The following is a 13491-nucleotide window of genomic DNA, read 5'->3' as shown; positions in this document are numbered from 1 at the left end:
CTGATAACTGCAGAATTTTCCAAGCACTTTTTGCTTAGTTGACTCTTAGTTACTGCATAGGAAAAGGCAGAGAATTCACTGAGGAATGGACATGCAGGTTGGAAAACACAGGATGACCTAGAGGATCTTGAAAGTCAAGATGAGATGTTGTGGGAATTATTAATATTCACAGCTACAAACCCGGGAAGCTTTTGTAATTTTTAATGAATAAAATTGTTTTTGCATGTTCTATGCACATGTGAATAAAGTTAACAATATGTGTGTGATTCAGTTCAAAGTGTCCTGGGCAACAGTGAGTACATCCACAGGTGTAGACATCAGTAAAACAGATTCTCTTCATAGAAAATTCATGGATCTGCTATAATATTACTTAGCCTTTAAATTTCATTATAGTTAATCTACTATATAATGGGATTTTTTTTTAATTGCTGCCTTTTCTCCCCTCTTTCTTTCCCAACTTTTCTTTTCATATAACTCACCACTCAAATGTGTGCTAACATAGTTTTGGTATCATCCACTGGAGTATTGACCAACTACAAGTGACCCTATACCCTCACCTTTCTGAAGGCATTAACCTTCAGTATCTCCTAAATTATGGGGTGGGGCCAATGTCACTTCCCCACTCCATGTTTGACTGCTTACTGTCTTGAAGTAAGCAGTTCTTATACAAGAAAGCAGAGCTTGGGTCTGATCATGTCGGAGAGACACTGCTTTACTCTGGTACTCCCCAGCCTTTGCCTCTTAATTTTTTTTTTTTCCATCTTCTTCCAAAGTCGTCTTTGAAACTTGGGGTTTTCATAATACAGATATTTCATTAGTGGCTAAACAACTCTCTAATACTTCTTCTCTGGACTTCATTATTTAAGAATTTCTTTGTTAATTGCTATGCACTTAACTCTCTAATAAGGCCTGGGAGCTTCAGCTGGTCTATGAATATAGAGATCAAAATTTGGAAGGAAATTTGAGATTGAGTAGTTTCTTTGACAAGGGATAGGAGCTGTACTTACCTGTGACTCTATGGATAAGTTTTAGAACATAGTTAGGAATTATTCTGGTCTATTAAATTGTCAGGTTTAGGTGAGTGAAGGAAGCATGGGGACAAGCATAGGCATTCACCAGGCTAGGCCAGATAAAAGGGTGTACCAGCCTGAGTGGAACTAGAGAAAAGACAATGGCACGGGATGACAGAAGGTCTGGCGTGCCAAAAGGACTACTCTTGAACACAGGATGTGAATTCTAGCCCAAACCTGGAGCATTGGAAGGCATGGACATGGCTCCTAAGACGAGACTGGACCCTGGGGTGTAGTACTATTTGGTCCTCTTTGAGGACTGTGGTGAGTGCAGTTGACTTAGGGATAAGAGAGAAGACATAACAAAGCTGAACCAGAATGCAGGGGGCCCTGACCTTGCAGAACCTGTTGGGTAGCTAGATATGGGGCAACAGGATGAGTTCTGGCAAACTGAATGACTTTCTTGAGGTATTCCAATATCTCCATTATTTAATAATGCGGAAATACTTATAATTGTGATTTTATTCTTTGATTCTAATAAATATATCAACATTAATATTAATTTACTGTGATTCTAAAGTAAATTGTGAATTATTCCAATTTCCAATTAAACCTCTTAAAGCATTTAATATACTTAGTACTAAATGAATAAAACATACCAAAAAATTTTCTATTTAAACTTTGATGTATATCCACTTTATTTTTCTTTTAAAAAGCACACATTACACTCGAGTATACCTTCAAAGTGTATAAAATTAAGACTATTTAAAAGGATACAGCATCATGAATAATCTCTAATTCTTGGGGATGAGCAGATATCACTATCAACAAGCACCACACACCCCAAGAGCATGAGAGAAAGGTCAACTGTATTCATATCAACATGCAAGCAGTAGGATAATTTACAAAGAGCAAAAAAGCGGAAGTCTTCATCAGATGACTGAAAGTCTTCAAGACCAGACCAGAAGGTATAATCCACATTTTCTGTTGTTCCAAAAACCTGATGACCAAAATGATAACCAGTCAGTTATAATTAACACAGCTTGTGTTTGCTTTTCCTTTCCTTCCTAGATGTTAAATTGCATTTAGCAAAATGATAAGAATATTAAGCTTCTTGCAGTATGATATCTGTTTTAGGATAGCTGCCTAAAATACATACTGATGCAAGAGTGGTGAAAATGTTATGGGAGTAACCATCCACTCTTTAATTGGATAAGATGAAACCCATGCCTGACACTGTTAATGAGGTTTAGAACCTGAGACAAGATAGGTCACAGACCTAGGGTAAAACATATTACTATTATTCTGCTAAATGAACATAGCAATAAAATATTGTGATACCCATAGATGAGAATTGCTCAAGCTTCGTCAGAGAAATTTTTTCTTACAGTATAGTTATTAAGAAGAGGTACATAACTATTCAGTGTACAGAGATTAGGAGACTCTGAACGACTTTGCCTTAAGTAGGATGTCTTTATCAAACCCCTCCCCTCAAGGATCCAATATCTACATGGAAGAGGATGGAGAAAATTGTAAGAGGCTGAGCTTGTAGGTGACTGCAAGGAAACAGCGTTTTCCAGACACAACACCACGGCTGATATACACATAAACTCATACAGTCTTTGATAGCATGCACAAGACCTGTACAGGTTCAAACCAGACAAAAATCCCAAAACTGAGAAGGGATAGGACACAAAGTCCTATCCCTAAGCAAAAAGTTATTTGCAATTGATAACTGACACAAAGGGGAAATAATCAGTTTTGTCCAATGGAATAAAAGCAAGTTTCATGCACACATTTTCTTGCATTTAATTGACTTCAGATGAAATCTGTGTTTTTATGACTCTGAAAAAGAAGGAACAGGATTTGATACTTGAGCATAGACTTGGACTTGTATTTAGTAATTAATGGTCGTTAGCAAGGTATAATCATGATAGGAAACTCTAATGAAGTAGTCAGGAATATTTCACTCTGTCCAGACCTACAGGTACTATTCATGCTACTGTGAAAAAGTCATACTTTAATGTTTATCCATTAGTTCTGAGAATGTCCACAAAATTGGGTGTCAAATTTTGTTCTTTCAAAGTGAGGTTTTCAAAATTTAATATCCATTGTAGAAGTCATATGATTCATGGATGCAGGAAGTAAAAGTAAGAACACGACTCACCTTGCTGAGTATACTCTTGGTTTGCTCAAAAAGCTCTGCATTTTTTGTCCTAATGTCTTTGGCTATTGAAAGGATGTCATCATGCATTCCTGGCATACTTCCAAGTATGGTCAGGAGGTTGCCAAGAGTGTAGTTCCAAGCCCGCACTCTACTGAGTATCAGTTTCGGAAAGTGCTCAAGCTAAGCAGCATGTTTCAGTAATTATATTAATAAGGGAAATAAAAAAGGATTAATTAGTTTTGATTTTCTATAAGATATCCATTTTTTTATTTTTATATTTTATTTTATTTTATTTTACAATACCATTCAGTTCTACATAACAGCTAGAGATCCTCTTGTTCTCCCCCTTCCTGCCCCCTTCCCCTTCCCCCCAGCCCACCCTCCATTCCCACCTCCTCCAGGGCAAAGCCTCCCCTGAGGACTGAGATCAACCTGGTAGACTCAGTCTAGGCAGGTCCATTCCCCTCCTCCCAGATTGAGCCAAGTGTCCCTGCATTAAGCCCCAGGTTTCAAACAGCTAACTCATGCAATGAGCCCAGGACTTGGTACCACTGCCTAGATGCCTCCCAAACACATCAAGCCAATCAACTGTCTCACCTATTCAGCGGGCCTGATCCAGTTGGGGGCCCCTCAGCCTTTGGTTCATAGTTCATGTGTTTCCATTCGTTTGGCTATTTGTCCCTGTGCTTTATCCAACAATTGGTTGGATAATTGGTTTCAACAATTCTTGCTCATATAAACCCTCCTCTTTCTCGCTAATTAGACTCTCGGCGCTCCACCCGGGGCCTAGCCGTGGATCTCTGCATCCAGATTCCTCAGTCCTTGGATGGGGTTTCTGGCAAAACTATTAGAGTGTTTGGTCATCCCATCACCAGAATAGGTCAGTCCCAGCTGTCTCTTGACCATTGCCAGCAAATTAAATATCCATTTGTTACTTTTATAGGAAGGTAGAATGGTTTGGGGTAATAAAAATAATAAAGATTAATAAAGTAAAAAAATGATTAACCTGTAATTTGTCATCATAAAATAATTATGTATGTATATTCATATATATTATTTCCAATTACACATTTTATTGATCATGTTTTCTATATAAGATTTTGCCCTCTGATCCCCCTGTAAACTGTTTCATACTTCATTATTTTTCTTGTCCAGGGGAACCCAGGGATTTTTCTGGGGCTTAGTAGGTGTTCTGATTGAGGAAAAATAGATTCTCCCAGTATAAATGGCTAGACATTTAACATAGATTCATCACACAAATAAACTAGATTGGTCAAGATCATACTTATTTTTAGGTTATTTTCAGATATTTATAAAAATATTCCATGAAGTCAACCTGGCATTAATAGGTGTGGTTTCCTCAATCTAGAGCAGACCCTCTCCTTGCCTCTAGCAGAGCGGCATATTTTTGGAACATAAGTAAAGAACAACAGGATGTCATTGTTCTTAATAACAGCATGAATAGAAATAACAATAGGATTTTGACTTTCCAGTGTGTTCCACGATCTTACATGAAAATCATTCCTGGTTTAAAGTGCTTCATGTGCTAATATCTTTAGATGTTAAAGAGACAATAAAAGGAGTAGAGAGAAATCCAGTGGAAAGAGGAAAAATACATGAAGGAAAGGCCCAGGTCCAAAGGTCCTGGCAAGGCAGTCTCCTAGGACCATTGCTGCATATAAATAAGAGTGAGGACTTGCGTTGGATGGAACCGGACACTCATTCTGACAGAGAAGGCTGATGGTCTCAGTTCTAGAAAATTTCAAAGCTTCAGTCTACTTACACAATCCAGCTTTTGTGAATATTAATTGCAGCACTCTCAATAACGCACTTTGTGAAATTCTTGGTTTTAGAGTGCACACCTAGATACACTTTTCTTCCTTCACTTTGCCTTATTATTTTCACATGATTCCTAAATCAGTTCATTTGGGGATAAGTTATGGGAAAGAATCATAAGGAAAGATCCTAACAGTTGTAAATTAGAGCTGCAGTGCTATGTAGACCTTCTCATTAAAACTGAAATCATGACCCGGCACCAACACACGGCTGCCTCCCAAACAGATCAAGCCAAATGCCGGGTCCTGGGCTTGTTGCATGAGTTGGCTGTTTGAATCCTGGGACATATGCAGGGACACTTGGCTCGGTCTGGGAGGGGGGGACTGGTCCTGGCTGGACTGAGTCTACCAGGTCGATCCCGGTCCTCAGGGGAGACCTTGATCTGGAGGAGGTGGGAATGGGGGGTGGGATGGGGGGAGGGGGAGGGGGGCGAGAGTAGGAGAACAGGGGAATCTGTGGCTATTATGTTGAACTAAATGATGTTGTAAAATAAATTTACTTAAAATAAAAAAAAAGAAAAAAAGAAAAAAAAAAAAACTGAAATCATGGCTCATTCTCAGTTGCATCAGGTCATGTTTATAACACTCTCTTGTTCACGTGCTTACAGCTAAGACAAAGAAGAAATCATAGGAGCTGGAGGAATTAGTAGGACGATAAGAAGCAGAAGTAGAATCAAACAAGTCTTGAAAATCAAGGAGACTGGGCATGGTGGTCAGTAATGTGAGATTTGCTATGGGGAGCCATTCACTGGTAACAGACAAGCAACGCTGCTGTTACTGTAGATACTGAGTAAAGTCTAGAGGTGAGATATCATTAAACTAAAACCCTCTAATGGACCATGTATGGACCTGCTGTAGCATCACTTAGCATTTGCTTATTTATTATGAAGTATCTAGCATGACTTTCCTTTGTTCATTCTCACTCTATTTACCACGTTTGTTATATTATTGCAGCATGACAAAGCAAAGTTAGCCTACTGCTCCATTTTCATGTAGGTATGGTTTCCACTTCTCTTTCAGTATTTACAAAAACCTGCGGCATGACAAAGCCAAGCCAGCTCTTTTAGCTATTTAACTGAAAAACCAAACTATAGACTTACAGAGATCTTTTGGGCTTCGTCCACGTTTTCTGGAGTTTTGATGGAATAATTGTGGCAGCAGGTGAGAGTCTTAACCAGTAACTCCTTACCTCCAAGAAACTCAAACATCTGTATGTATCAAAATTAATATTCAATTAATTGGTGTCTGAAAAATTAGACAATGATTCCACAATAAACATATCAATGCACTCAATAGATGTATGCTTTTAAAAAAATAAATCTGCATAAAATCTAAGATTAAAAACTTAACAAAGTGAATATTTTGATCTCTTCCTTCTTAATTGGGTCTGTAATCTCATTTTGCTTTACATCTGAATGTCAAACCTCTCAACCCTTTCCTCTATTTATTCTTCTCTTTTTTTTATTTTCCCTAAATCTGTCTTTATCAAAGGGAAGCCTTATAAAATAACAGAACTGGTAAATATAAAGTGTCTTAAATATAATCTTTCTCTAGAATCTAGACCCAGTGTCATGGTATATTGCATCTAAATTTGTTAATTTCTTTGCTTCCTGTATCTCCAAATTGATGTGTGTCTTTTAACTGGGCCTTTTAAAATTGTATGTTTTCTTTCTATTACAAGTGAGTATATACACCAGTACAATTCAATATTAATCATAAATCCTGATTGGAACTGTGTCATTTGACAAAAGTAGATATAAAAACACTGATCATTTTTAGGAAATAGTAAACAATGAAATAAAAAATATTTATATATTGATCAATGTATAATCTTAAATATATTTTAAATATATTATTATTAACTTATTATTTAAATCTGATCATCAGCTACTGTGCAAAAGTTTAATGGATTGCCAGGAATGTTAAAAATTTGAAAGAGGGTCAGTAAAGAATGAGGAATGAGAAACTTATGAGTAAGAACACAATAATAACACATCTATTGCAAATGCAGAGACTAATTCTCTTGATGCCCATTGTTCTACTGAAGTCTTATAATTTTTTCTCCTTAATGTTTACAGACCTCGAACAGATAACATAGAGTCATCTGGAGGAGAGAGCCTATGTTTCCTGTCAACCAGCCCCTTCTAGCACTGGAGATCTCTAACAGGATTCTTAACACTGGGAGTTCCTGAAAAATCAATTAGTGTTTTTCCTCCCTCTTGACATGGTTTCCATTTGGATTGGTTCTGTTTCCTATACCCAACTGACTAAAATGCAGTTCAACCTTCTTAGGTATCTGCAGTGAACTAAGTAAAAATATTTCTTGTTCCTTAAAAGCTAGATCTGGATATCAGAGTTCTTTTCTATCCACAATGATTACATTTCTACTTTACAATAATATTGTTTTAATTAAAAAGTAAAAAAAAAATAGAAAATCACACAAATCCTTTTTTTCCTTTTCCTTTTCTGTTTTACTTTTTTCTTTCAAATCAGGTTCCCTGCAGCTTTCCCAGTCTCATTGTGCTGTTTATTGCCGGAGGCTTTCTTGTGTAATAGTACAAGAACATAATATTACAATATCTCTGTGGAGGTGTTACTTGATACTTGGTCTTTAACACTTTCTCTTGTAATTCCAGGTAATGTCATTAGCATGAAGTCTTTTGTGACAGAAAAGGTGGAAATAAGTGAGGCACTTACGAATTGGTCAGATGACTCTGATGACGAACTTAGCTGAGTCCAAATAAGGGGAGTGGCAAAAAAAAAAAAAAAGTGAGTAAAGAGACGACATGATTGCATATTTATTAGAAAAAGCTACATTCTCTGGGTACCCATTTCTGTCCTAAAGCCATCTCTTGTATCCTCCATGACCCTAACTGACCTTGAAAAGCTCTTAGAAAGACAGAGCTGTTTCTTTCTAATCCAGCCTTCCCAGTGAATAAACTTGTGTTCCAGAAAATTTCAAACCTGATCCTCAGGATTTAGAGTTTATGAGAAGATAATATCTTGTTGTTATTTGCTTTTTCTCCACTTGAATTACCACAGTTTAGATTCATTCCATTCCTTCCCTGTACTTCTTCTCTATTGGATGTCTCCAGTGTGCTAAGTAAAGATGGCAACAGAGACTAGCTTTATAGAAGCAAGATCACGGAATCAGAGTTCTCTCTTGGATACAACTATTAAGGTATTGTGTTCCAAGTGTGAGGATATTTTAAAATAAACAACAATTTTTGAAAAAGCAGAAAAACCTTAGAAATCCTTGTAATCTTGCAAACCAGAGATTTCCTGGAGCTGTCCCATTTTTTATTCTACATTCTATTTCCTAGCATTTTGTTTTACCCATGGAGGTATATTACTTGAACTTGGATTTGAAGTTCCCCCATGCTAAATTCAAGCAAAGTCATTAAGATGAAGGCTTAGGGGAAAGAAGATAGAAGTAAGGGAAGTACTTACAAATTTGTCAAAAAATTTTGCAGAAGACTCACTGATGGTCTGAGACAGGATGAGAAAAAAAACTAGTAAGTTAAAAGACAACATAAATGCATATTTATTGCAAAAAATAACACATTCTTTGGGTACCAATTTCTATACAAAAGCCATGCGTACTGTCTCCTCCTTGATACTGACTGATCAACACATAGTTCTTAGGAACAGAAAACCATTCCTTTTCTAAACTTGCATTATAGTTGAATAAACTCATTCTTTGTACCTCCTTAAACAAGGACTCCCAGCATTTAAAAGTTTGAGAAGGTAATTTTTGGTTTGGTTGTTTGTTTTCTTTGTTTATTTGTCTTTTCCTCTTGACACACCATCATAATTTATATTAGTTTGATTCACTCCATGGGACTCACTGTAGTGCATTTCTTCTCTATTGGATTCCTGTCATGTCCTAAGCAATGATGCTAACAGATACTGGCCCCCAGGAAACAAGGTAAGGAAATGGGAGCTCTTCCCTAGATGTGTCTATTAGATTTTTATGACACAAATGGAAATTTAAGAAAATTTAAAGATAAGTAGGGGAAATTTCAAAGTTTGTTGAATTCTTTAAAAATCTTTGTGATTTCAGGAAACTTAACCCATTCTCTTACATTACTTTACAATAAATGTTGTTTTATTTTATTGTTAGAAAGGTGCATTATTTGTAACACATCTTTATGTAAGGTATAAAGGAAATTTGGCTCATGTTAATTATAAATGTGGTACAGGACAATCTTTGACAGGGAGGTTGCTTTATGAAAAAATAAGTAAAACAGATATAAGTGAAGTACTTACAAATATCCTTCGCATTTCAGTGTTAAGCTTACTGATATCCTGAGAGAGTATCAAGGCATGATCAAACAGATCCTTGAGGTATAGCTGATCATCATCAGTCTCATTACTACTCAAAGGCACAGAGACCACATTCTCCCATAAAAGGAGGTTTGATACCAGCAGCAGCAGAAGGGCCCCTACTAACAGAAACAAGAGCCATTCAGATCCAGTCATCCAAAGTTACCAAAAGAAATTCCATCATATTTGCCCAGTGCCTTCCCCTGTGTGATCTGATACTGTATAGCAGTGGTAGTGAAGAAGTGTCTGTCACTGTGAAAATGTAATTAAATTGTTATATTTGCAGAGGTATATAGTGTCAGAACTTCAGAACTTGATGACTTCCCACAGCCTGGGATTGATATCAGAAATAATTATGAAATTTTCATTATTGGAATTTTACATTAATTGTCTTCTAGTTCTGTGTTGTCAGAATTTTGAAGAATTTATGCTGGCTTTCAATTATCACTTCCTCCAAGATATCACTTTTCCTTTTTTTTTAGACTAATATAGTTGCATTATTTATCCTTCCCTTTCCTCCTCCTAATCCCCCTATCATCCTTGCTGTTTTAAATTCATGGCCTTTTTTTTTCTCATTAATTGTTGTTAGGTATATATTGGTATGTACATTCATATATACATAGAGATATATGTATGGATATTCTGAAATATATATGGGCAACCTGTATAATGTTACTTGTATGTGAGATTTTTCAGGGAGGACCATTTAGTGTTGATAACTGATGGGTGTGCTTTTTCTGGGGAAGATTATTTCTCCTACTGTCACCATGCCTTAGTTGCCTATAGTTCTTTGTGTAGGGTTGAGCCCTCCTGGGTATCACTTCATTCATGTTAGTATGCCTATTGTTTTTGTCATTATTCAATTCATGCTTAGGCAATCATGTTGGTGAGACTTTATGGGTATAGCTTCTAACATTCCTAGGTGATTCAGTCTCAGAGAAAATTCTCTCTTCCTCTGCACAAAACCCACACCTAAGGCTCAGAAGTCATTGCTGAAGATGGGAAGGAGAAATATGAGTTGTTCTAAGTGTGCAATGTGTGCTTTTGATAGGGTAGTGTGGTAGCTTCCATTTTATCTTCATGCCTGAAAAGAGTAAACACATGAGTGACTGTCGTGTAACACTGAGCATGTTGTGTTTCCTGTATGAAAAGGCACCTCCGGACTGGCTTTAGTATCTTATGGTAATTATTCTATGAGTTTGCTATTTTACAACAATCCTCAGAGTGTCTTTTCTATGAAGCTGAACTTTCTGATACCCCTCTGGGTAGACTAATCCTGTGTAATGTCATCAAACGATTTTGTGGAAAGAGAAAGCTGGTAGAATTAATTGATTTGTCCCTATATCTTGTATCAGCTGTTGTATGGAATACTGTCAACACTATGGGCTTTGCATTATGCATCGTGATTCAGTACACACCCAGGCTCTCTCAATTCTAACTAGGTTGCAGAGAACACATCCATAGTCTTGAGGCTCAGTGTCAGCAGATGTTACTTGTAGAGATTAAGCTTTACTTTTGAGCATTTGATCACGGAAGCCCCAGTAATCTTCATTTTATTCATTTGCCTCACTCTATAAAACAACCTCTTTGAAATGAGTTTTCATGGTTATAAAGTATGTTAATGTCATTATCAAATTACATTTTTATAGGTGGACAATATAGAACTCTAGAATACCCATAATTAATGTTTTCAAGAGGATGAAGCATCATATAACTACCAAACTGAAAAATTTGTTATTTTTTAGTGAACAAATCTGAAAAAGTGTCTCTTGTATAGAACCTTTGATAAATGCAATTTAAAATGTTCAAAATAAAATCAGGGTACTGGTAAGATTTATTAATAGGAAAAAGGACTACCCAAAAAATTCAAAAACAATTAAAACATTAGAAAAGATTATGTAGTATAAAATGAAATCACCAATTATTTATAAGCAAAATAAAAAATAATTCAGATAAATACATTTTAAATTATTGTTTTTGTTCTTTAGTGTTATAATAATTACATCATTTCCTTCTTTCCTCTCTTTATCTCAAACCCTCCCACATGGCCTTATCCTCTTTCAAATTCACAATTTTCTTTTCTGTAGTTGTTACATGTATATACATATATACACATTTATATGCATATATGTATGCCTTACTAAATACATATACACAATGTATATGCATATATACACATTTTCATGCATATATGTATGTCTTACTAAATATATATATACTAGTCACTATAAAAATATTTGTATATGATTTTAGGATTGACCATTTCTTATTGGATAAAAATTAGTGCACTCTTATCTCATGAAGACTATTTCTTGTTGTATAACTAAAATGTCAAAAATCATGATGCTTTCACTAATTTATTTTATGCATGGTAGATATACATGTTTATAGTAAGTACATTTAAAGTCCATCCATTTATCAAGTGAAAGATACCCACAGTTTAACCTGAATACAAGGAGATAATGATACTGGATTTTTTATCTCATAAAATCTAATTCGAGTTTGCTACCAATTCATTTAATTAGAAATTTTATCAAGAAGAAAAGGTAGTATTACCAGAATATCCCTTTTGAAATATATTTTGCTTGAATGATGATTTTAAAGTTGTATAGATACTTATCTATTACCCTTGAACACTAAGTCCCCACATTGGAAAATATAATAAAGTTAATTCAAGTCAAGCATCTCCTAGCAGAGATCCAGAAACCAGAGCATGGTACATTCTTCCTTCTATAGTTACTACAAATTTAGTATGAAATCTACGTAATCTAGTCAAATGTCTCAATTTCTGCAATTTACTTTTTGATCATTTCATACCATGGTCATCTGAGGCTGTATAAGCAAAAGACTTGCTCTTACCACTAGATACTGATAAACTACCTTTTTCTATTTAGCTCAATTAAGAAAATTCAAAATGTCTCTAGACATTTCTCCATGTCTTCTGGAATGAAGACTTCTTTTAACAACCACTGATCCAAGAGTGTGCAGTGTATTTGCTTTCTAGAGCAATGGCTAGAAAGTATTTCTAAGCTTTATCTGATTTTATTTGTCCTGATTAAGCATGAACAAATAAATGTCTGTTCATTCTATATAGGGTAAAAATGACACCAAAAATGTATTCTCCAAAGGATTTTGTAAATCAATGGAGTGTCTTATCTTACTTAAAAGAACACAGGGAAAGAGTTACTTACAGGAGCATGGTTGAGAGAAAAACAGTGGCATCTCTGAGGCGTTCTGGCACAGCTTGGCTGTTTCACTGCCGTCCTACCTCCAGTAAAGATTCCGCCTCCATATATAGGCCAGTGAACCACCCTCAAGGCTACACACTGCTAGGGGGCAAGAAGAAGTAGCATCTGTAATGAAGGTGAGGACCATATGACTTTTCAACTTTAGGAAGTACAAATGTCCTCATGACCATGATGACTCAAGGAGTCAATATGACTCTTTTACTTTATTTTGGGACTATTATTAGGGTCCAAATTAAGTTGCAAATCACTAGAGACTTCTCTCTAAAGGCTCTTAAGAATTCCATGTGCTACCAAAATATCTATGTCCCAGACTTTCTTTTTTCTTTTTTTTTTTTTTTTGGATACTTAAGTGTTTCTGTCACTGTATCGTGGTTAGAGTCACATTTATGTCACTGTTTCTGAGCACTGAAACACAAGGCCATAGAAACAGCCCTCATTCAGAAAAGTTTACCATTTGTAATTTTTTTTTTGGTGGGGAGAGTATCCAGGGAATATGGTAAAGTGTTTGTTTCTGCATATTAACCACAATAGGCTTAGCCTATTAGACAGTAATGTAAGGTGAAAAGATGCGAATCCAGATGTGTAAAGATGTGTAAAGTCTCTCTCTCTCTCTTTCTCTCTCTCTCTCTCTCTCTCTCTCTCTCTCTCTCTCTCTCTCTCTCTGTGTGTGTGTGTGTGTGTGTGTGTGTGTGTGTGTGTGTGTGTCTACAGTGATTGTTGTTCTTTTGATGGCTTTTTTCTCCTTTTTGTAGTCTAAGTACTTTCACTTAACAAAACATCATGTGAGGTCTTCAAGTTGCAGCTTAAAATATTCAAAGTCACAGATTTTCAGCCAGGCTTACCTACATAAATATAGGTTCTGTCTATGGAACTGGGCCTAAATCTAATCAGAATGTAATTGGCTA

General features: G+C 35.9%; 1 protein-coding gene across 2 annotated transcripts; it reads right to left on the bottom strand.

Moving 5' to 3' along the window:
- Nucleotides 1–1710: 1710 nt before the first annotated feature.
- On the bottom strand, nucleotides 1711–12592 carry LOC114701837 (prolactin-7A1-like). Of its 2 annotated transcripts, none has more exons than XM_028882038.2 (7): nucleotides 12530–12592; nucleotides 9282–9460; nucleotides 8463–8501; nucleotides 7710–7742; nucleotides 6113–6220; nucleotides 3178–3357; nucleotides 1711–2010 (listed from the first exon to the last, which is right to left on the bottom strand). In XM_028882038.2, exons 1-7 carry the CDS (start codon nucleotides 12558–12560, stop codon nucleotides 1792–1794), a joined length of 789 nt encoding a protein of 262 aa, XP_028737871.1. In that variant the 5' UTR covers nucleotides 12561–12592; the 3' UTR covers nucleotides 1711–1791. The 2 variants fall into 2 exon arrangements, with proteins under 2 accessions (XP_028737871.1, XP_028737876.1); XM_028882043.2 differs by having other exon boundaries at nucleotides 9282–9457; nucleotides 12530–12591.
- Nucleotides 12593–13491: the final 899 nt, after the last annotated feature.

Source organism: Peromyscus leucopus, chromosome 5 (assembly GCF_004664715.2).
Source record: "Peromyscus leucopus breed LL Stock chromosome 5, UCI_PerLeu_2.1, whole genome shotgun sequence".
NCBI classification, from domain to species: domain Eukaryota; kingdom Metazoa; phylum Chordata; class Mammalia; order Rodentia; family Cricetidae; genus Peromyscus; species Peromyscus leucopus.
This window is presented reverse-complemented; position numbering and strand designations above follow the sequence as displayed.

Excerpts from the sequence above, each read along its gene's own strand:
- LOC114701837 (XM_028882038.2), bottom strand. The coding sequence starts at position 12,560 with ATGCCACTGTTTTTCTCTCAACCATGCTCCT. Across the intron at positions 8,502-9,281 it reads CTGAAATGCGAAGGATATTT|ACCATCAGTGAGTCTTCTGC; the intron begins GTAAGTACTTCA and ends ATCCTGTCTCAG. Across the intron at positions 7,743-8,462 it reads CAAAATTTTTTGACAAATTT|CTAAGTTCGTCATCAGAGTC; the intron begins GTAAGTACTTCC and ends ATTTGGACTCAG.